Raw genomic sequence first — 24,596 nt, forward strand, 5'->3', positions numbered from 1 at the left:
GCTTGGAGACCCAGCGAGTACAGTTGGAGTACAGTAATTGTCATAGGGACAATGCATTTGCAGATACTTGACTTGGAAGCTGATTAAGAAATAACTACTCCCATTAGCCCCGAGTCTCCCTCAGATGGCCTTTCCTTCCACCCTCACCTCACAGGCTGGTGTTCTGTGGCCACCTTGCCTGTGCTTGGCTAAGGTGAACAATGTATTAACAATACAGACCTCCATGGAGATTTCATGCCTACACCTCTGGCATACTCCTTTAGATTAAAAAGGAGTTTATGATAAAAAACACTCTTAACATAAAGACTGTTCTTCTCCTTTGGAAAGCCAACCAGAGGGTGAATTTGTAATTCATTCTTCAATTCTGTTCCCAAGCTGCTTTGGCCTTAATTTTAACATTCCTGGAAGGAGGTACTTTTATTGTTTGTATTCAAAATTATGGAGTGGATCAAGTGGTCAAGGGCAGTCTGGAGCCAGGATTCAAATCCCAGTCCCAACACTTGCTTGATCTCTGGTGTGTATTTCCTCCCCATATGACAGAGTTGTTTTTTTTTTTTTTTATATGACAGAGTTAATAACAGGAGCACCTCATGGAGCTGTAATGGGGGGCAGAGATGGTGATATTTGTAAAGTACTTAGAATAGGGCCTGACATGTAGCAAATACTATGTGAACGTATGTTACATGTATATACATAAAAATATATTTTAATAAGGCATCTTCCTGTTGATGCAACGTAAAATGTTCTCCTGTGTGGGTAAGAAGAGCCAGAGGGCCTGACAGTCCTGCCAAAGAACAGATACCATATGTTTCAGAACAAACTACTAGGAAACCAAGGCAGAAGTTCTCTGCCTATTGATGGCCCTGTGCTTGGCTTTTTCGCTCGGCAGCATCCTCATTGTCTACTCCTTTGAGTTTTACAAAAATCATTTGCATTAATGTACTTGAGCTTTGAGATATCCCATTTAAAAAATTGTATCAACCTGCCATCACATGTCTTAGGACAAGTCCTCCCTACTCATTTGTCTCTTTTCCATCTTACTCTTCCTCCAGCCCAAGCTTTTGGCCAAGGAGCTGCTGGACCTCGTGGCATCTCACTTCAATCTGAAGGAAAAGGAATACTTTGGAATAGCCTTCACAGATGAAACGTAAGTGCTGCCATGGGCTCTCCCGCCCTGCAGGGAGAACCTGACATTGCACTGTCTGAGCTGTCAACAGTGAAATCCGCTGCAGGCCACTTGGGTCCTGTGGTACGGGGTCAGTCCAAGTTCATGATCCGAATTTCAAAGACCTTGTGATCATGCCTGGAACAGCCAAAGGATATAATTAGGATGATGTTAATATAAAATTATTAGGTTAACTAGTTCTTATAATCAAGCAGCTTCGCGTTCAGAACTAAAATGTTTATTTTTTTTTAAAGTGGATTTTAAAGTGAGTTTATTTCCTATTAAAGTTAAATGAAAACTTCTGGAAATTAAATATTCCTCTCCAGTGTTAGGATAACAATAACAGGAAATGAATTTGATGATAAATTCAAAATGAAAAGTGTCTGTTCAGTTTCACTGTCTCGGCTGGCATAGAATATAAAAATCAAAAATTCATATCATTCAAGTGATGAAAAGTACGTTTGTTTTCAATGGTTTTCAATTTGGCTCTATAAAGTGGCATTTTGCGACACAGGTAAGGAATATCTTTACTAAAATTTCAATTTCCTTCTTAATACGCTGTTATCAAGAGTACATTGAATACCTGCACAGATTCCTAGATAAGATGCAAAAAGGAAATGCTTCACAATTTCTTTTCCTTTGTGTTCTCTCTCTCACTTGCTCTCCAAATTTTTAGAATGACAGAGGTGATTTCCTAGGATATTAACAGAGAAGGGGGGTTACGTTAGTGGCTGGACAAGACAGTACAGGGGAGGCAATGCCCCATCAGTCAAGATGGTGCCATCGAGGCAGGACAAGCTCAGATGCAAGGACAGGAGGAACCCACATTGGGCAGTTGGAGGTATCTGCACATTGTCCCGTTAGCCTCAGGAGCTACAAGTGAGTAGGATGGCCATCTGATTTATTATTTGAATCAGGACAGTATGAGTAGTAAAATGACATGGAAACAAGGACTGTCTTGGATGAACTGGAATGTTTGCCCTCTAAATTAGCAGTGTTTCAAGTGACAGTGCAATCAGGTTGCAGGCATGGGGAGTAGAGCTACATCGTCCTCAAGAAAGCCAGGAGGAGCCAGGTTGGCCTCTGGCCCTGGAACATGTAGAGAAGTGAGCAGGACGGAAAGCAGGAGTGTTGCCCAGGCCTAGAATGATCACTGTGCCTGCAGGTAGGGCCGGTAAGCAGGGTCCAGGGAAAGTGTGGCCACCACTATCCCCTTCACCCCAATCTAGGGTGGAGGATCCATCCAGCAAGCATAGGAGCAACAGGCAGCTGGGAGGAGCTCAGTGGGTGAGGGCTGCAGCTGCCAGGTGGGCCTGACTCATGGGGAACCGGCTAGTGGGCAAGCTGGAGGACTCTGGGGGGAAGGAGCCAGAGTAGTAATAAAGCAAATGCTTTAAAACAAATACAGATCGAGAGCAACTACTTTCACAAGCACAGATACTTTCTTCCCCTTTGCCTGAGAATCACTGTTAAACCGCCTAAATTGCTATTCGTACGTTCCACTAATTGGAAGGAAACCAGAAGTTTCAATTAATCATATCCCATTGTTCACATTGCCTGAGTATGTTTACTCTTGTAAAAGATCTGTGAACTCTCTGTTAGTCCCGGTTAGACTTTCCTTTTTAATACACAAGAATCAAGGAATGAGCATGTGGTCCCAGGCCAATGAGGAAGAAATAGGCCGGCTGAACGTTGCAAATCCCTGCTGGAGCAGCATAGGCCAAAAGGAATGGATTGTAAGGTAGAAAGTCACCCTCGTCCCGAGAGAGAGGACAGCACACAACCACACGGTACAGAAAGGAAAGTGGGAAAGCACAGGGCCGCACACTTGTGCCATCAGATGGCCTGCAGCTGCACCTGGGTGACTCAGTCAGTGAGGCATCCAACTCTTGATCCACCTCAGGTCTTGATCCCAAGATTGTTAGTTTAAGCCCCACATTGGGCTCCATGCTGGTGTGGAGCCTACTTAAAAACAACAAAACAAAACCCAGCCTATGGTTCTCTGGGCTGGCCAGGAAAGCATGAGTGTGCCCCTCCCTGAGTATGTGAGTGTGAGGCCAGGCTGCCAAAAAGCGTCTTACTACCTTGAGTGGTGGAATTGGAGGTGAGGCAGGCTCTGTGGGGAGGAATCATGGGAGGGTGGGGGGATGTGAGCCATCCTCTAGCAGGGTCCAGGGAAAGTGTGGCCACCACCATCCCCTTCACCCCATTCTGGGTGGGAGGATTCATCCAGCAAGTGTAGGAGCAGCAGGCAGCTGGCAGGAGCTCAGTGGGCGAGGGCTGCAGCTGCCAGGTGGGCCTAACTCATGGGGAACTGGCTAGGGTCAGGGACCTGCGGAAATCAAGAACCAGGGTCCCTGAGGGACCAGGACAAGGGGGCAGAAACAAAGAGATGGCTATGACTCAGGGCGTAGTCAGTTGTGGCCTGACAACACCTGGGGCCAACAGATGTTGGCTGATGGCCTTGTTGGTAATCTGAACTTTCCTCCTTTTCCTGGTAGGAAAAGGGGGCAGGGCAGCTGCCATCATGAAGTAGCGCCCGTGGCTGGGACCTGGCCTAGGTTGGTGGTCATATGTCAGTGAGCACTTAGCCTTGTTATATGTGCCTCCAGCCCTCATTCTGGGCACTGCTGGACTAACATAGAATTTTTTAATAACCGTGTGTCCAAATTGTGTGTATGTACTATGATGTAGTGTGTGTGTGAGAGAAAGAGAGAAAGAGAGAGAGATTTATGCAGGTGCTACACTGTGTCTCCTCTATTAAAATGAAATCAAAGTTCCATCTTATTACAGCCCAAGATATACCCTGTGGATTTGCCTATTTCCTAATGCAAATCAAACAAGACTAACATTTGGAAAGTACTCATGAGCTGTAAAATATTGTACAAGATCCCATCACAGTACTATGATTCTGTGTAGTAGAATAGATGACTTTAAGGTCATAGATTGCCAGCAAGGCCTTTTATATTAATTGCTGTTGATGACATTTTGTAGGATCTGGACGGAGCTGGAGAAGAGCTATATAAAAGCAGAAGAAAGACAGGAAATTGGGAGTTTCTCTAAGCTTCTCTCATGCCATAATGTTGTATTCTTTAATAAAGTGCCCAGATCCACAGGGCACAACTTTGTGCCCAAGGGTATTCAATATTGTTGGCTAATCCGCAGTTTTGCAGCATTAGTACTAGCTTTGCCTTTTCCTGTTTTAATTTAACTTTTTAACTTTTTATTTTGAAATAATTAAACTTATAAGAGTTGGCAAAAATAGCAAAGCTCCCATATACCTTCCACCCAGCTTCCTCAATTGTTAATCGTTTACAGAGTGTGTTACATTTTTCAAAACTGAGAGATTAGCATTGGAACTAGTATGCTCTGATATTATTGGTACTGACCTACAGACTTTAAGTTTTACTAGTTTTTTCATGAATGCCTTTTTTTCTGTTCCAAGATCCAATTGCATTTAGCACCCTTTTATTTTTAATAACTAATACAGAGAGACATCAGTAGTCATCTGTAAATGGTCTGAATGCTGGTGATCCATGCAAACAGTGACATTTTGGCAGCCTTTTAAACATTCTGCAGCTAAGTAAGAGCACAGTATAAATTTGATCTTAAAATAATTAATGTTTTGCTAGAGTCATGGTTCTCAGTCTTGACCACATACTGGCGTCACCAAGACATTTTATAAAATACCAGTGCCTGGGACCTGCCCCCTAAATTTTGATTTAATTGATTTGGCTGTGGCCTGAACATCAAGATCTTTCAAAGCTTCCTGATGGATTGTAAATGTGTAGCCAAATTTCAAAAAGACCCTGTTCTAGAGAGAGAGGGGAAAGTTGGAATGAATTTCTTCTGCTTCCTCCCAAAGATCCAAGAAGAGAAGCTGAGTTCACCCAACTTTGAGTATTTGGAGCCAGACATCACCAATTATGTCATGACACATGCCAGGGACCTGCACAGTTATGGACTCTCTCTATTCCCAGGAGAGTCAGGAAACCTAATGTGTTAGGTTCCCAGCTCAGAAGTGCAGATTTAGTGTTTCCATGAGCACATATGGGATAACTGAAATTTTCTCTTACCAATCATTTGCTCCCATCATTTAAAGAAAGTTATTTGTACATTTTATTTTCAAAATATATACATGGCTGTTTCGGGATCCCTGGGTGGCGCAGCGGTTTGGCGCCTGCCTTTGGCCCAGGGCGCGATCCTGGAGACCCGGGATCGAGTCCCACGTCGGGCTCCCGGTGCGTGGAGCCTGCTTCTCCCTCTGCCTGTCTCTGCCTCTCTCTCTCTCTGTGTGTGTGACTATCATGAATAAATAAATAAAATCTTTAAAAAAAAAACAAAAACAAAATATATACATGGCTGTTTTAACACCCAAGTTTTGTTTTGGTTTTTTGTTTTCAGAGCCTGTGGCTCTGGTAGTGTAATTTAAATCAATTAAGTCCAGTTTGTAGTTACCCAATCTATTTTCCATCATCATTTTGTTTCCTCTGTTTGGGTTTCTTTTTAAAGGAAAATGCTTTTTTGAGGTATAATTGCTATACAAAGAACTGTGCATATTTTATGTGTGCAGTTCTATATGTTTGGACATGATGCAAACACTCTTCACACCCAAGTGTTTTTAATTAAGTTTTAGGTTTTTATTTGTTGACAGAGGATCCTATCATCAAAAGCTGTAATTTTTATCCTGGGGGCACCTGGCTGGCTCAGTAGATAGAGCCTGTGACTCTTGATCTCAGGTTCATGAATTCAAATCCTACAATGAGCATAGAGTCTACTTAAAAAAAATAATAATTGGGATACCTGGGTGGCACAGGTATCCAACTCTTGATTTCAGCTCAGGTTGTGACCTCAGGGTCCTGAGATCAAGCCCTGTGTCCTGATCTGTGCCCAGTGTGGGTTCTGCTTAAGACTCTCTCTCCCTCTCCTTCTGCCCTTCCTCCCTGCACACACACACACACACACACTCTCTCTCTCTCTCTCAAATAAATAAATAAATAAATAAATTTAAAAAATAATAATAATAAATTGGGGTACCTGGGTGGCATAGTCCATTGAGCATCTGACTCTTGGTTTCAGCTCACGTTGTGATCTCACAGTCATAGGATCGAACTCCACATCTGGCTCTGCTCTCAGCGTGGAGTCTGCTTGATATTCTCTCTCTCACTCTCCCTCTCCCTCTGCCCCTTTCCCTTGCCCATCTCTCTAAAATAAATAATCTTTAATAATAATAACAATAAATTTAAAAAATAACTGTAGTAGATTTAACAGAAATAGTCAAACACATGCCAAGTTGAAGTAATGATTTTCATAGTGTATTTAAATTTTAATCTGAATCTTCTATTAAAATTGTTAAGAATTGTGTGTCAGAAGCTGTAAATGAGTATTCATGTAATGAAAACCTTTAAGAAGTATTTAGAAAACTGAGGGAGAAAGAAACTTGTTTAGCGATCATTGCATATTTTAAAAGCCAGGTACAGTTAGAATGTGTTTTCACATACCAATTAAGAAAATGACTAGTTCTTAACCTCTTATTTAATCACAGAACCCTTTGAAATTTGTTAACAAGTTACATTCCATTGCCTCCACCAAAATTTACGCACATAATAATTTATGCTCAAATTTTAGAGGATTCACAGACAGCACGAAGCCGGAATCCTAATGTAAGAACCAATTAAGGATTTTTTTTTTTAACAACATGCTATGTTTCCATTGATCGCATCATTGATTGGTACTGTTTGTAGAGTCTGGGTTATTCAAATAATTTCGGTCCCAAATGCCTTCTTGTACTGGAAATGCATCAGTTCAGTGCTGGGACGGTGGGGAGAATCCTTTCTGCTATGCAGTGTCCTTGATCTCTGCTCCCCTCTAGCAGAAGCAGGACTACCATTGGTGGAGGCTTCTGAGAAGGATTTAGCTAGTGAGCATTCGCAGTCTCAAGCTTATCTACAACTTAAAAATAAAGTAGAAAAGCAATTTTTTCACTTGCAAAAGAAACAACAGGAAGATACAGCTGTGGGAAAGTAATTTTAGAAAGAAGTTTGGGATTTCCATTCATTAAATGCTCTGTACCAGGAGACTGGGGAGAAAAATCAGTACCAAGGCCTCTGTGGCTGGGTTGTAACTGCTGCTCCTGGGAATGTAGTATTCAGCACTCAGTGCTACCTCGGAGACAGCTTGTGTAGACATCAGACATATAGCAAACCACAGTACCTTCTATTTACTGACCAGAGAAGGGCTCCAGAACTCTTTCTGTTTTCAGCTGAGACAAATGAAAATAGAATGGTGCAATCTGAAGAGGCCTTAGGAATCCATGCTTTCTCCTGACTTTTTCATTCCCAGTGTGAATGGTACAGTGGAGCTCAGATCCTGGAGTCAGTGAGCAGTGAATTCCCCCTGAGTACGGAGACTGTTTAGGGCAGGAGCAGTGTCTATACAGCGTCTATACGGATAGCTGTCATCACACTGACAATATTGATCAATGGTGCATAAGTGAAGCTGATGTAGTCATTCACTTAGCATCCACTGTTAAGCTCTGGAAATACAGAAATGACTAGCCTTGACCCCCTATAGGACTTGTATTTTGAGTTTAGGAGGTAAATAATCAGATACAGTGTAGGAGGTGCTACAAAAGAAAATTCAGAACAGCCTTAAGAGAACATAGTAGAGCAAATTCCTCCATAAATAAAAAATTAAAGCCATAAAGTCAGTGGGGCTGAACAGCCATCTGCCTCAATACTCATCTTTGTCTGTCTCCCTCTCTGTCTCTGTCTCTTTCACACATGTACATACACACACACTCTCACTCACACACTTGAAAGCCACTATTTGAGAGTTTCTAGCACGAGCTGTCCCTGATGAGCCCACGTATTTCCAACTAAGGACATCAACTAGCTAAACATTCTTCCATTTGAAGAGCACTCTGCCCCCCACCCTACCCCATTCAGTGACACCTGTAAGAATTTCATGCTCTTGCTTGGCTTTCTTTGGAAACTCATTGCATAGGAAATAACCTGTCTACAATAAAAACCTCTAAAAAGCACAGCATATTGCTCCCCTTCAGGGGTCCAAGAGGCAGTGAGCTCAGATGGACTTAGCACATACCTCCACCCTCCGGTAGCTCTCTGTAAACAAAGCTCTCCTTAGGGCCATCTCTGTTGAAGGTGCCTGGGCTGGAACCAAAAATCTATTTGTGTTATATGTAGAAGCTAAAAGCAATCTGTTAAATAAATGCATCCAATTTCTGTTGCCTGGAAGCAATTGCATATTTTTTACTGACCTAACAGTTTGACCTATTGCCACCATAAACCAAATGAGTGTTATCTTGCTCAGCTTTAAAGATAGTTATCAGTCAGACAGTAACACAAATAAACTCAGTGTCTGCTGGGGCATTGTTTTATTTTTTGCTTTGTTACTGGTAAACGCACCGAGGTGAATCCTCAAATGAAAAATCAATGAGAATAATGAAAACTGAGCTATCAGCCATCTCTTAGTTAAACTGAATAGAGAAAATGCTCCTTTGACCTATTTGTTGCCCATCCCACCCGAACTTAAAGGGAAAAAAAAGGTATTTGAGGGTAGGGACTTCGTGCAGAGACTGTGGGGTGTTATGTAGGCAAAGAAGCGTCCTGTGCTGTGAGGAATCCTTGATGCTGTTGGCTGCAGCAGACATGACTTTGAGCCACGTACAATGAGCAGACAATATTTTAATGAGCCAAAAGTGGTGGCCTCCAGGGTACTGGACTTTCCAGTTGACATGTCTGTCCATCTCTTAGCTTTTACCCAAATATCAGACAGTTATCATAAAAGACTTCAGATGAGTCACTTGTCCCTTTAGTCTTTGCCTTTGTGAGCAGCAACCTGCAGTGAAGACACTTTTGCAGGCATGCAAAATGGGGGGACCCCCTTCCTTCCACATGAGGGTCTCAGGATTCCAGGTATGGGAAGTCCACCTGTCCGTGGTTGGTAGAGCGTGTGCATCATGCCATCCTCCACCTCCCCCAGTTGAGGTGGTGAGGCGTTCAAGCAGAGGTTGTGGAGAGAGGAAATTCATTTCTCCTCAGAGGCCTAGCTATTCAATTTGGGGTGATTCTGGCCTCCTCCTCCTCATTCTCTCTGCTTCCTGATCATTTTTTCATGGTCTGTTTCATTGTGTTGTAAATGCTAAACCAATATATGGCTGTGAACCAAGGAATTTCCAGTTAAAGTTTATTACTACACTGTCATTCTTTTTTTAAAATAAATTTTATTTTATTCATGAGAGACACAAAGAGAGAGAGAGAGAGAGGCAGAGACACAGGCAGAGGGAGAAACAAGCTCCATGCAGGTAGCCTGACGTGGGACTCGACCCCAGGTCTCCAAGATCATGCCCTAGGCTGAAGGCGGCGCTAAACCGCTGAGCCACTGGGGCTGCCCCACTGTCATTCTTTTAAAGATTTTTAAAAAAATTTTTTTAAAGATTAATTTATTTATCTGAGGCGACACAGGGCAGGGGTAGAAGGAGAGAGAAACTCAAGCAGACTCCATGCTGAGCACAGAGCCCAATGTGGGGCTCGATCTCACAACCCTGAGATCATGACCTGAGCTGAAATCAAGAGTTGGACGCTTAACTGACTGAGCCACCAGGGACCCACCTTTAAAAAAATTTCAGTGTGGGAATGAAATTCTCTAGAGAGAGAATCTATTCCTCTAGTTGTCTTATGTTAACATGGATGAAGAAGGGCAGTGAGCACCCCCAACAGAGTGGCATTCAGGTGACACCCATATCTGTGTCCCTTCGTGCACAGTGTCCCTACTGGGAGGTTCTTCACCAAGTGAATCATGCCCCCTGGGGGAGCCCAGGTCAAATCTCCAACAGTCTGTGTGGTCAGTAATGTTGGGCCATTGTACTGGGCTGTGGATTTGTCTTGTGATGATCATGAAAAGATTATTCCTGCCAGAGCCTTTATTTATCACAAATTATTGTCAGGCGAAAGATTAAAATTCCAATCTTCATTGTCATTGGATGGATTGCTGTTCGGAGAGTTCTCAGATTCTCTGTTTATTTGGCATCCATTAATTCCAAAGCCAGATTAACAGCCAAAGCTGTTTGCCTCTCCCCTGTGACTCAGAGCCCTCCTCTGAGGCACCTTCTCTGTCGGGATCTCACACATGGAGCCAGGGTGACCGCTGCCCTTAATCAGTTCACGGCCGGGTGCCAGACGGCTGGGGACAGCCCTTATGCCTCAGAACCCGCCAGAGTCATTAAAACTAGCCAACCCTGAGCTGTTTCCACTGTCCTGTCTTGCCTTTCCTGTGGAGACCCCAGCAGAGGCTCTGACCCTTGCCTTCCCCTTATTCCATGTCTGTCTCATAACCAACACTGGTGCTTCCCCCCATGGCCCCCCCTGGCTTGGTGTGCCTCTCACTGATGGGGGGACTCTGAATAACATTAAACTCTTCTTTCAATAGCGTTAACCTCTGAGCTGTCACTTGGTCACTTTCGTAAAATGAGATGCAGGCGTAAATCTGTGGCTTTTGATGGCAGTCATCCCATCAGTGAGCATGCCCTTAGGAGCACCTAATACTTGTCAAGCACGGTGTGAGGTTCGGGGATGACATTTTTTTTTTTAAATGTTGAAAACTTACAACTTAGTCGAGGAGACAGGTTGTATTCTTTATTTATTTGTTTATTTATTTTTTTGGTTGTATTCTTTAACTAATTGTATGAGAATATGCCACACGTTCTGAGGATGACATAAAAAAAAGCCTGGAGAAGTTTCAAAGAAACCCAAAGCGAATCAATGAAGGAAGGCTTCCCTGAAAGACTGGAACTCAGCCTTGAACAAAGGCTAGAGCTCAGATAATGAGGATGGAGAGACCAATTCCAATTAGGGGAAACGGCATGATCAGAGTCCTAGCAGAGAGCACGCATGTGGCATGTTTGCAGGAGGCTGAGCCTAAAGAGAAGACTCTAGGAGATTTTGGACATTTTCAGAGGCAGGAAGAGAGTGGCTGTAACTTATTTTCCAATAATTAGGGCTAATGTTTGTGTTAATACCTTCCGCTCGATCAGACACATACTCTGACCTTATGGAGCAGATCTCTGCTTTCAGATGTAAAAGGCCTATTGGGGAGATAGAACACATACACAGGGGAGCTTCTATGGAGTGTGGGAGGTCCAGGAGCAGGTGTGCCAGGGGTGGGCGCCGTGAGGGGCCAGAGAGGAGCCCAGCCCAGGCTGGTGTGTGGTGTGGGAAGATGGGCCAAGGAACGCTTTCTGGAGGAGACATGGGAGAGCTCGGTCCTGAAGGATGAGTCAGACCTCACTCAGTGATGCAGGAGGGGAAGGGCATTCTAGGCAGAGAGGGCAGCTGAGCTAAGGCACAGAGATATGAAACAATGTGACCCTGTGGGGCATTAGCAGCATTGCAGGTACGACTAGAGACCAAGTTGGCACCCAGGCTTGCTGTTCCCAGATCCTGTGTTCTAGTTGGATGGGAATTCATCCCACCATTTTGGAAGAAGTTGATCTGGTCGTCCTATTTAGAAAACTTTTTTTTTGTTGTTATTTTTTTATCCTTACTATATTTAGGGAAGAATAACCAAACATAAAAGGCAAAGTTAATAGGAAAAAAAAAGATTTTCTAGCTTGAGAGCCCCAGAAGGAGGAAGAAGAGCCAGAGTTCCTCAGGTGGATGCTCCTCAGAAGCAGATCCCCCTGCCATCTTTAGAGCCACAGCTGTGGGCGTCATTGAAAGAGGGTTTTGTGGGATGCCTGGGTGGATCAGCAGTTGAGCATCTGCCTTCGACTCAGGGTGTGATCCCAGGATCCAGGATCGAGTCCTACATCAGGCTCCTTGCGGGAAGCCTGCTTCTCCCTCGGCCTGTTCTCTGCCCCTCTCTCTCTGTCTCTGTGTCTCTCATGAATAAATAAATAGAATCTTAAAAAAAAAAAAAAAGGAAAGAAAGAGGGTTTTGTGCAAAAGGTGCAGCTTGAATGAAGTCTTAAAGTGGAGCTAGAAGCCTCTAGTGCATTCTCTGTCTTGCATTTGTTGGAGACAAGCATCTTTTCAGAGGAGCAAACATTTTAATACAATGGCCAGACAACTTTTGTCTCACATTATCCACAGAGCCAGTGCCAGCCTTTCCCACGAGTGGATATATTATGACCATGTTACACAGCATCAGGCACCTGAGGAGACTTTGTGTTACCAGTTGTGTCAGTTCAACATGAGCTTCCTGAGTAAAAGTGATTATGGGGCTTAGTTGTCCAGGCTGGTGGACTGTGATTGGGCCAGGAGAGGACAGGAAAAGGTAGACTCCTCTGCTCATACTTGTCCCAGGGCTCTGCCTCACTCTGCAAAGACTGCTGTCCTCAGCATAGCCTCCTAGGCCCTAACAGCTGGTCCCTGCCCTCTCCAGCCTCATCTCTTTTGACTCACGTGACACCAACATGCCAGATCTCTCCCTACCTCAGGGCCTTTGCACATGCTGGCTGCGCTGCTTGGAGTATGGTTCCCTTGCTCTTTTGCTGAGTTAATTCTTCTTCTTCAAATCTCAAACACCAGGCAGTACTTCTCAGGCCCCAAACTCAGTCAGGGCCTTACATATTCTCATTACTCATGGTCCTTGTACCTTAAGTGTTAAGTCCTAATACCAATCTGATTAGTAGTTATGCAATTAATTGTGGGAATAGTGGTTGAGTGTCTGTCTCCCGGCAAGAATGTAAGTCCAAGGGGAATAGGGATTGTGTCTATTTTGCTCACTGTTGCACCTCCAGATCCTTTTTCAGAGAAGGTTATTAATATTTACAAAAGGAAATAAGAGAGGGAGGGAGAGAGGGAAGGAGGAAATGCACAAGCCCCTCCATTTGTGTATCATCCAACGTCTCTGGGGTTTCACTGTTTAAAATAGCTTTGACGAGGTATAATTGACATATCGTAAACACACATGTTAAAGAGTACAGTTTGATAAGTTTTGACGTGTGTCTACACCCATGAAACCATCACTACCATTGAGATAATGAATATATCCATCACTACCAAAAGTTTCCTCTTGTCTCACTAAAAGCCCTTCCTCCCACCCTCTCCCCAGGCAACCACGGATTTGCCTCTGTCACTATAGATCACTTGGTACCTTCTGGAGTTTTATATAGATGGAATCCTACAGTCTGCACTCTTTTGTTTGGCTTCTTTGACTCAGCGTAATTACTCTGAGATTCAGCCATGGTGGTATATGTATCAATAGCTCACTGTCTTTATTGGGGCCTAGGACTCTGTTCCAAAACTCTATCATGCTCATTCCTCTATTAATAAACATTTGGGTTGTTCCAAGTTTTGAGCTATTTTAGGTAAAGTGTCTCTGCACATCTGTGTGTAAAAGTCCTGGCATGAATGTAGCTTTCATTTCTCTCAGGTAATACCTAGGAGTAGCACGGCTGGGTCATGTGGTGGGTGTGAGTTTAATTTTTTAAGAAACTTGTCTGTGATTCACTTTTCACCCTGTCTGCTTCCGGCAAGATGTTGTGAAGATTGCTAACATTTCGAAAGTGGGTTTGAGTGCTTCAGGAAAAAAAGGCAGTCAGGAGGGTGGTGGTAAGGGAATTCAGCACGAGGAGAGAGTAGGATTTCATTTTAATTTTTAAATTTTAGCACAGTCTAGGAAATGGATAGCAGGTTGCAAACCCCAGACCTTCTGATTGCCACTCCCCTCCTCTATGTCACACAGTATCTGCCATTGATTCGGTCTTCCTCCAGATAATTCCTTGAGGTTTCTTAAATTGAGAACTTCGTAGTGAGGTATAGGTCCACATTGGTCTGTGATCCAGCATGTTCTACTGTACACACGCCTTCATCACAGGACACTTCTCCAGTCCTAACCCGTTTGTCTCTCTTCTCCTCAGGGGACACTTAAACTGGCTTCAGCTAGATCGAAGAGTGTTGGAACATGACTTCCCCAAAAAGTCCGGACCGGTGGTTTTATACTTTTGTGTCAGGTATGTATAGCTGGTGTCCCTCCTTTTACTTCTTATATTTTTCTTTGTCAAGAAAAGTCTGGGAGGACAGTGTAACAAAGGAAAGGGGAATCAAGTTTGTTGTGGTCCGTTGGCCAATGACAGAGGTCACAGTCGACTGTATGCATGCTGCATTCCCAGTAGATGTGGGCATAGGGTGTGAGTGTCCAAGGCCTGCCCTGTATGCATGAATACACATGTTTTGCTCTTGCACTATGATATTTGTGTGGAATGAAGATAAGAGCTCTTTTTTTTTTTTTTTTGCTTTTTTGGGGGGAAGGGCATATATCTCAAACTCAACTAAGTCTCTTACAGTAATACAAAACTCTTGGATTACTATTATTTTCTTGTGTGGCAGTCATTTAGAGCTATATCACAAATACCTGTGTCTTTCCTTTTTCTTAAGATTTTATTTATTTATTTGAGAGATCAAGCGAGCACACAAGTCAGGGGGGAGGGACAGAGGAAGAGGGAGAAGCAGACTCCCTGCTGAGCAAGGAGCTTGACTTGGGCTCTTACCCCGGACCCTGGGATCATGACTTGAGCTGAAGGCAGATGCTCAACCGACAGAGCCACCCAGGTGCCCCTGTGTCTTCTTTCCTTTTACCATAAGTGGCACTTGGCCTCTTGAAACTTGCGTATTTTAACTTATTCCAAATAGGAATAGCTGAAATGCAGCAGCAAACCATAGATCAATGCCTTCCCCACTAAGGGAGGATATGGCATAATAAAATACCAGAAACAAAGGGCATTTTCTGTTTACTAATCTATTATAAGAAGTTTTATTTTGTGACTGCAGAGAATATAATTTGCTTCTCACGGTTAAGATTTGTAAATATCTCACAAAGTCAGCTGGACTTACCACTTTAATTTGCAGAAGGTTTTGGCAAGTTAGAGGGGGTCGTGTTATAGGTTCAGGGACAATGCCAGGATCTGAGCATCCAGATCCAGCAGCTCCCAGAGCACTTGTCCTTGGAGCCACCAGGCAAGTTTCTGTGCAGAACATTCATTGCACACTATTGCAGGGACATTTAGGCTTGAAGGGCTCCATCTTCCATTGGACACCAACCGAGTGTGTATTCCTACCGAATACACCTTGTTCTTTTAAAATATGTTAAAATTTTACAGTGTGGTGCCTGGGTGGCTCAATGGTTGAGCTTCTGTTTTTGGCTCATACCATGATCCCGGGGTCCTGAGATTGAGCCCCAGGTCAGGCTCCCTGCTCAGGTGGCGAGTCTGCTTCTCCCTCTTCCTCTCCCTCTGCCCCTTCCCCAAACTCGTGTTTGTGCGTGCACACACTCACACACGCACATGTTCTCTGTCTCTCAAATAAATAAAATTTTTAAAAAGTATATATTAACAATTTCAAGAGCAGGACACAAACAATTCACAGGCCAATTCTTCCTAAAGAGCATGGTCAGAAATGCAGTTTCAGATGTAGCCATCCTGATACCACGGAAGGCACCCGAGAGCCTAAACAAGAATTAAAGGGTCCATTTACCAGGCAGGAATGTGTATCGCCACCTCCACCGGAGAAGCAAATTTAAACTTAGATTTAATGCCCTTTTGATTTGTTTAAGAGCTGCAAACCTTTCAGAGCTAATCTTAGCCATTTCCATTACTGATGGGTGTGATCTTGATGTCACAGTCTCTTTAATGGTGGCTCCATTTTCTCAGATAAATGGAAAAGTAACCACATAATGGAGAGTTAACAATACCACCGGGGTGGGGGTGGGGCGCAGCATCAAGCAAGACTCAGTTGAATTGAAGCGTTTCCTTAACCTGTAATCAAGGGTGGATTTGCCATGTGCTTGCTGCACATCATCAGGATCTCCCCTCCTTCCCGCTGCTTTTCACTGACGTTGTCAAAAAGAGAAAATACTGGGCTGGTGGTATATTAGCTGGTTTTTGCAAGGGTTGTGAGCTGAGTTACTGGTGGGTTTCAGAGTCTGAGCCTTGGCAGAAAACTTGGGGCACCGTGAGATTGCCTGGTTGACACATTGGTCACAGGATATGGAGGCCATTCCAGGTCACTCCTGACTTCTGTCTGTGATGCCAGCTACTCAGAGAGCTACAGAGGTAGATCCCGTGCTCTCAGTACAGAGAACCAGGAATGAAGGCTTCTGCCAACCGGCCCCCATTTTCCTAGTTGGCCGCAGCAGGCACCTCGCAGGACACTCCCCTGGAAAAACTCTCCCAGGCCCACATTTGGGGACAGACTCCTAGCAGAATACGGCCACAACGCCAAGCTCCTTCTGTAAGCTCATCGCGAAAGCTGCTCTTTCTGCAGAGCCTCGGGTTTCTTTGTCCACTTACTTCTTGGCCACTTCTGAGTGCTTCTAACTCATCAGGTTCATAGCCAGACTCATCATCTTGACCCCCCACCCAGGCCTTCCGCGGTCCCTGGAATCTGTGATGTTGTTATCCATTCAGTCCTATAGACTTTAACCTTGAAGTCTTTCCTCTTCCCCAGATACTTAGATGCATTGATTGTCAGCTGCTGCTTCCACCTTCTGCCCTATCCTCCCGCCCCTCATCATCTGTCACTTGAACTATTGCAGCCGTGTCCCATGGGTGGGTGGGTGTCACCTGGCCACCAATCACAGAGGATCCTGGCTCCCAGACCTCACTCTCCTGAGTCCCCACTTCACAACTAGCTGGGCAGTGCAGTTGCAAAACATCAAGAATGCTTTCTCCAAGAGAGGAGGCAGATTCTCTCATGTAGGTGAATTGTGCTTTTTTTTTTTACCTTGGTACCTGGGAAGAACTCCCAGCTTATAACTTGGTACTTTTCTAGGGGTGCCCAGAGGCTATTTCCTCCAAAGGAATGCTAGGATAAGTCATCTTCATAAAAGACTCCGATCATGGGCTATGCCAGAGTCCATTGAGGAGCCCCTGTCCAGCTGGGCGATGTCCCTGTGTGCACACCCTGTCCTTCCTCAACAAGGGAGCAGCCACCTGAGCAGCCCCAGCCCAGCCATCGGTACCCATGCTTGACTGCAAGTGGTCTGACTCTCCAGCCACTCATTTAGCCTTTCTCCTTTTGTTTAAACACCTATAGATGACATCTCCATAGCACCTGCACCGTTAGCCTTCGTGGAAAAGGAGAATAAAAGCACCCAGTAAGAGACTGTGGAAAAGACTGGCTGCCTTAAGCCAAGATTTAGGAATTCATCCAGTGGAAATATTAACCCTGTATCACTGGGGATCTAAATTTGGGCTGCCACCCCAGCATGGCTTATTATTTTTCAATTATATAGTCTCTCGCTATAATGCATGTTCAAAATGTCTGTGAGAATGAGGGCAAAATTCTTACCTCCATTCAACTGATTATGAAAAATAAGACCCAAATATATTAAATAACATGAATTTGAATTCAGAGAATTCTGCTTTAGCCTCCGAGCACGTCCTTGAAGGGGACACCTGAAGCTGGTATCGCACTGCTGGATATCCTCAGAATGGCAGGGGCAGAGGACTAGGTATCCATCTTCACTGACCCATGGTTTTTAGCCTACAAAGGACTACCCCCCCCCTTCTCCTCAGATCACCAGGAGCGAGCACAGAGGCTTCAGAGTCTTAATAATCACCTAAAAAGAAGCAAGGTCCAAGGGAAAGATCTATCCATTTTTAAACACCTGTCCATTATTCAGGATGATTGTAAATCTTCACAGGCCTTAAATAAGGTATTGTTACTCCTGCTTAAGGAGAGGGAGATGGGGGATGCTTGGGTGGCTCACTGGTTGAGCATCTGCCTTCATTCAGCTCAGGTCATGATCCCTGGGATCCTGGGATCGAGTCCCACTTCGGGCTCCCAAAAGGGAGCCTGCTTGTGTCTCTGCCTCTCTCTCTGTGTCTCTCATGAATAAATAAATAAAAATAAAAAATAAAAAAAAGATCTGGCTCCAGACCTCATGCCCTATCCCCATCCCCAACCACACTGCTTCTCTCTCCACAAGTGAAAAGCAACTCTGTGATTGCTTATCAGAGACTCTGGCAGGGCCACGGGCCACTGAGTCAGGATCAGTGACTTTGGTCCATCTCGTGGTCCACACTTGGCTGCAGCTGCAGAGCGAGGGTGTACCTATAGAGATGGCCTTGGGTACAGATGCACCCCCATCGGGTGAGAGGGCATGAGAGCAGCCCTCCCAGAGCTGATATTCCAGATCTAGCACTACTGAACCCCGAGTCGCCTCGGCGGAGAGCACCCTATTGGTGGAGGGACATCCCATAGTCGCAGAGCTTGGAGGCAGGTTGGAACCTCCCTATTGGCAGAGAAAGGGACATGGCTGATGGCAAAGCAGGAGTTTTCAGAAGCCGAGAGATGCATCGTTAGCCCCACTTGAGACACTCTTGCCGTTTCCTGACCAGGGTGAACACCGGTGGGAAGGCATCCTGCCCTGCGCTGTGCCCCCTCCTGTAAGGAAGACTCTGCAGTCCCATAGGCACCCCGAGCTTTATCTCTGCAGGGCCTGGAGCCAAAACGCACTCTCGTTCCAGCTGTGAGAGTGAGCTTCCCCCGTGGGACGCTGTGCTGCACACTCGCCGTTGGCAGCAGATTCAGTTACTGATGCACAAATACTCCACTGGCTCTCACCACACCATGGGCATTGTTTTAGGAGCTAAGGTAGAGCGGTGAGCGGAGCGGGCAAGATGTGCACCTGTGCATCTATTGCCCCAAATTCTGAGGCCCTCTCAGCCCGCCTGCCATCACCTCTGCAGGTTCAGCCCAAACCCCGTTACGCACGGTTGCAGCCTCCACCCCTGACCCAGGACCGCCCCTCCCATTGCTGCTGGGCACATGTGGGCATGATGCGCTGGTGCATGTATGCACACACACACGCATGCTCACTTGCACGCATGCACACACGTAGGTTAGGATCCGTCCATTCACATATTTCTTTTATTTCTACCCCTGAGCTGCTGAGAGCAGTCGGGGCCGGGGGAGGGGGAAAACACAACTGCAGGCTGCTGCATGATTGCTTATGACCAATGTCACACACTCAGCGGGTGTCTAGCCAGTTCTGCTGGGTGTGTGGCTCAGGGTCGGCCGCACTGCCCACTGTGGCTCTTCCTCCTGCCGTAAACACCAAACCAGAAGCTTACGCCTTTGCTCTGAGGAGGTGACATTGCTCATGATTTTGCAGAGAAAAGGAAAGCTGGCCCAAGGGAGCTTCAGCTTCCTACTCCCTTCCTCAGTCGAACCCACCCATCTTTGTGGCCTCCTGAGCCCCCTCAGTGTGCCCGTGCACACGCGCTCATGCACGCACATGTCCGAGGCCAGCAGGTCCACCTGTGCCCCAGTTCCAGCCCGTTCCAAGAGCTGCCTGCCTGCAGTCTGCCGTCTCTCTTTCTCCGTCTTACACTGCTGCTTCTCCACAGATGTCTCCCCTCCACGACCATGACTCTCCTACCCTGACTGAAGAAAATACCCTCTCTGACCCACATCCTCCTTTAGCCGCTGCCCCCAAGCTTCCACCCCTGCCCTCAGCAAAGGTCTGGAAGGATAAGTCTGTCCTTGTCTCCCTTCTCCACATCCCACCGGTTCCTCAGCTTGTGGCTGTCCCATCACCACCATGGTCACTGGTGGTCTCTGTAGGCCCCAGATTCCATGGGTGCTTCTCTGCCCTCCTCTCCCTGAATCAATGGCATCTTCATCTCACTGACCCCCAAACTTACCCCTCGTCCCATGGCATCTCCTTATCTCCATGATTGGCACCACCACACACCCAGCCAGAAACTAGGGAGTCAACCTTGACTCTCTTGCTCTCTCCCCACTGCCTGTTTGCCCTCCTTCATTCACTAATTCCTGTTCCTTTTGTGTCTTAAATTGGTCTTATATGCACCACTGATTCCCCACAAACACCCCCTTGGCTGTAATTAGGACCTTCCTAAACCTCTCCTGGTCATGCCTCCTTGCAGTCTCCTCTCAGTTACCACGGAGTATCTTTCCAGAAGTCTCATCTGATACCCTACTCAGAATTTTTCTGGCTTCCTGTCATCCTGCTGTGGTTATCCTTAGCATGTCCTGTATGATCTGACTTCTGTGTACCTGCCAGCCTCACCTCCTGCTGCTCCATCACCCCTCACACCCGGACCTTACATGCAGCCCAGGCATCAGTGCAGGAGCAAGATCACATTCATTTGCAGATCGCTGTTTAGGACTATGAGGCCAGTGCCCCCAATAGAACAATGCCCCTCTGGTGGTAAGCTTAAGTAATACATCAAGAAAAATTATAAGAAAAATATCCCTGCACACGCAAGGACGTCTCTTTATTTCGGTAGGAGCATGTTTGTGCTCAGAATGGTTCCCTCCACTCCTGGGCTGTTCCTTCAGTTGTGCCTTCTTCAGCCACGTGTCCCTGCAACTCTGACCATCTACGCTGCTTGTAGGAGAAAAAATAGAGATTAGATTTGTCTCCTCAAATGGAGTTTCACCATCAATAAACTGAGGCGAGCACCAGGAAAATTAAAACAACAAAAGGAGAGGTGATCCCAGGAAGCTTTAATCTGGGAGAGGGGATTTTACAGCCAAGTTTATGGCCTGACAATGGTGTCTCTCCTGGTTGGCCGAAGACAAGCCGTTGCTCTATGCGGTCACCATAGTAACACTGAAGGCAGGGATCCAAAATGAGGTGCCTGCTAACCAGAACTTGCTAGATCTCAACTGGGTGCCCCAGTTAAGATTTTAGAGCTGCTGAAATTCTAAAGATCAGAGATATTTGGCCCCAGAAACTCACAGCGGTACCAGATAGCCTTTTCATTACCATCGCTTCTCTTTGCTACTAAAAGTCAGCATTCCAAATGCGACACTTGTGTTCATTATAGAATGAAATCAGTGGTCCATTTAATTAACACTTGCTGTAAATATTCGGTGATTCCCAAGTGCCAAGGGGTGGATGTGAGAGGAAAGACGAGGAGCGGGCGGTTGAGAGAAGGAAAGCTAACTGGTGTCCTGTGGCTGGACACTTCAAGCTGCTGCAGCCGGAGGTGTCCACGGGTTAAAGGGGGCGAGACTGCCTTCAGGCTTCAGAGCCTCTTGATTATCTTTGTGCTCACACACGTATTTATTCCTTCTTCAGACCGTCTGATAAAATACCTCAGGTCCACATCATCTGGGCCAGGTTGGGTGTGACATTGCTTATGGTATTCAAGAAACAGATTTAGACTTAGCCAGATTTGCCGTTGTCCTAGAACACAGGTTGGCCCTTTGATTCAAAAAAAAAAAAAAAAAAAAAGCCATCAGATCCAGTCCTGCTAAGTCCTGCCGAAGAACCCGTTTTAAAGTTTAAGTTTTATTCTTACTCAGGTATGGGTACTCCCAACAAACATGAGGGGATGGTGGCCATTGAAAAGGCTAGTTTGCTATTTACAGTTCCCAAAAGGAGAAGAGAGGGCTCGCCACACCAGGCAAGGCCAGAAGGGACTCACCAGGGTTGGTCAGGAGGCAGAGGGAGGGGAGGGAATTGTGGGGAAGAGCCTTTGTTTTGTGGTTTCTACAGGAAGGAACGGGTGAGGCAGAGTAATCAGGTTTAGGATTGACTACTTTGAATAATTTCAGCAGGCTATGGGGCATAGAGGCTGTCCTGAGTTGTCTGGCCCTGGCTCTGGGGTGATTAGGGCAGGAGGGTAATGACCTGGAGTGTGAGAGCCCCACAAAGGAGCAGGAAGGGTGTGTGAGCTCTCTAGATCGGCCTGTCTGCACATGAAGGGCAAGCTCACACCTCTAAGGAACTGACTGGTCAACCCTGGGAGGGGCCCGTCCCTCCAGAGCCACCAAGGCCCCAGATGTCAAAGCACCAGAAACCCCTGGTTAATCTGGAGCCACACTTGGAATTGTCTGTGCAGACCCTGTGAATCAACAAGAAAGCATTCAGTTCCTTAGGTTTACCCAGAGACCCGGAATTTCTTTGTGAACCAGGTCTTGGAGGAAGCACTGCTCCCCACCCCTCAATAACCCGTGCACTGGGAATTAAGGAAAAGCAACATCGCCACCTGCTGATAAAAACGAGGAGCTCTCATGAAAATCAAAAAGAACACAACTGGTTTAAAAAAAAAAAAATCCTGACTTTATACCCAAACCATCAATGTTTCCCACTTTCCCAGAAGTTTCTTCTCTCTGGGGCTCCCGCACTTTGCGCTCTTGGCCTCAGTGTGTGGATCGAGATGTCGAAGGTCTGTTTTCCTCCAGGCATTTTGACTCTCAAGTCTCCTGGTGCTGATGGAAAGTTCTGGATGAGTTAAATATCCAGGGTTACAGAATGATAACATGACCACCCTGGAGCTCACACAGACTTTTTGTTATTGTTGTTTTTTTAAGATTTTATTTATTTACGAGAGACACACAGAAAGAGGCAGAGACACAGGCAGAGGGAGAAGCAGGCTCCCTGCGAGAGCCTGATGTGGGACTTGATCCCAGGACCTGGGGATCATGACCTGAGCCAAAGGCAGACACTCAGCCACTGAGGCACCCGGGCATCTCTGCTCACACGGTTTTCCAGGCTGTTTCTCGGTGATAAAGGTTCACAGGAAGCTGCTTTCTAGTTTCTGTCAAGAGGAGGTGATTTATTTTCTTCTCTACCCTCCTGCCTCTGGTCCAGCTTGTAACTGGGGCGGGGGGTGGGGGGGGTGGGCAGGGCACACGAATGCTGTCGCAGAGGACAGAACTTGCCCTGTCCTTTCCAGTTTCCGTTACTAGAGAGAAGGGGGAGTGCTGTTTCCTTTTTATACTATTGAGGAGAAATGCATGGCAGGGGTGGCAGGTGTCTTCACTCCTTCATTCTCAGGAATTGAAACAAATGCCATAAAGACAGAAGGCATCGCTTTGAGAATGACAGGACAGCAGACCCAACAGATTTAGACTCTGAATGATTATTGCAGAACTAAGGTCACTCGCTTAGTCACACAGAAACCTCTGGTGTAGTTCTGGCTTTAAGATTCGTGATGATTAAAAAAAAAAAAAAGATTCGTGGTGATCAGCAGCTTGTTTGTGCAACCTGTCATGTTGACAGTGAGCAAGGGGCAGGGGGGCAGGGCACACACACACACACACACACACACACACACATACACTGGGCATTTCAGGGCATGGGGGACACAGTAGGGGTCACTTAGCTCCTCCCTCTCCTGCAGTGCCTTCCCTGCCCACCTCACTGGCCTATCCTGAGAGCTCCACTCAGCGGCAAGTGAGGACGAGTGAAGCTGAGAACCAGAGCCTTTTGCTCCCAGACCCTTAACTATGCCCACGTGTGTGCCAGGCGCTGTGTTAGTGCTGGAGAGACAGAAAAAATGAATAGGATTTGGCCTCACCCTCCAGGGGGCATTAATCACCTAGGAAGAAGATGCCCCAGGGAACAGAAAAGTACGGGACACAGAGGAAGAGCCTAGAGAGAGGAGCTCTTCCCTGGGCTGTCAGCAGAGATCAGGAAACATGGTGTTTCTGGGTGAGGGCAAGGGAGCAAGAGTGGTTTGAGGTGTGGAGGATGGTGGTTTCTGGGACGAGGGCAAGAGCTTGAGCAAAGGTACGAAGCAAGACGACTCTATAATGGGGCCGCACCTGCAAGTTGGCCTCCCTCCCTCCTTGCTTGCTCACTCTCCCCCCCCTTCCTTTTTTTTTTTTTTTTTAAGATTTTATTTATTTATTTATGAGAGACATAGAGAGAGAGAGGCAGAGACGCAGGCAGAGGGAAAAGCAGGCTCCAAGCCAGGAGCCCGACATGTGACTCGATCCTGAGTCTCCAGGATCAGGCCCTGGGCTGAAGGCGGAGCTAAACCGCTGGGCCACCCAGGCTGCCCCCCCTTCCTTCCTCCCTCCCTTCCTTCCTTCTTCCTTCTGATTCTGCTATCCTGACTATCCCCGGTCAAAATTCCTTCACAACAAATGTGGATTTTTTTTTTAAATTAAGTCACATGTAACTTATTTTGCTTTAAGACCTAGGCTTTGCAGGACACCTGGGTGACTCAGTGGTCGAGCATCTGCCTGTGGCTCAGGTTGTGATCCTGGGGTTCTGGGATCGAGTCCCACATCAGGCTCCCCGCAGGGTGTCTGCATCTCCCTCTGCCTCTCTGTGTCTCTCATGAATAAATAAGTAAAATATTTAAAAAAAAAAAAAAAAGACCTAGAGTTTGCTACTGCATTTCAAGTCTCCACTAGTAGAGAAGTGGAAGTTGTGCCACTTTGCAGATCCTTCGGGAACTACTGCAGACTCTTTATGGAGGCCTCCATGACCTGAAATACCTACTCTGAAAGCAGGACGTAGGTGCTCTTTCTTTTTTTTTTTTTTTTTCCTTGCTGGGAGAATGTGAGTGGCAGAGGTCCACCAAGGATCCTTACTCATCCGCAAGCTTTGCAAGAGTGAAGGACATACTGTAATTTCCAAACATTTTGTAGACTCTCATGTGGTGGTAATTGTATTAATATCTGTTGATTGAAAATATCTG

General features: G+C 45.9%; 1 protein-coding gene across 11 annotated transcripts in view; it reads left to right on the plus strand.

Moving 5' to 3' along the window:
• The window catches only part of FRMD4A (FERM domain containing 4A), a 614,318-nt gene that overhangs the window by 459,876 nt on the left and 129,846 nt on the right, over nt 1–24,596 (plus strand). For all 11 annotated transcript variants that reach the window (XM_072749470.1, XM_072749476.1, XM_072749477.1 and 8 more), the window contains 2 exons: nt 1,053–1,147; nt 14,049–14,141. In XM_072749470.1, coding sequence (XP_072605571.1) covers nt 1,053–1,147; nt 14,049–14,141 — 188 coding nt within the window. The remainder of the gene's footprint in view (nt 1–1,052; nt 1,148–14,048; nt 14,142–24,596) is intronic.

The sequence above is a fragment of the Vulpes vulpes genome, chromosome 2, assembly GCF_048418805.1.
Source record: "Vulpes vulpes isolate BD-2025 chromosome 2, VulVul3, whole genome shotgun sequence".
NCBI lineage: Eukaryota > Metazoa > Chordata > Mammalia > Carnivora > Canidae > Vulpes > Vulpes vulpes.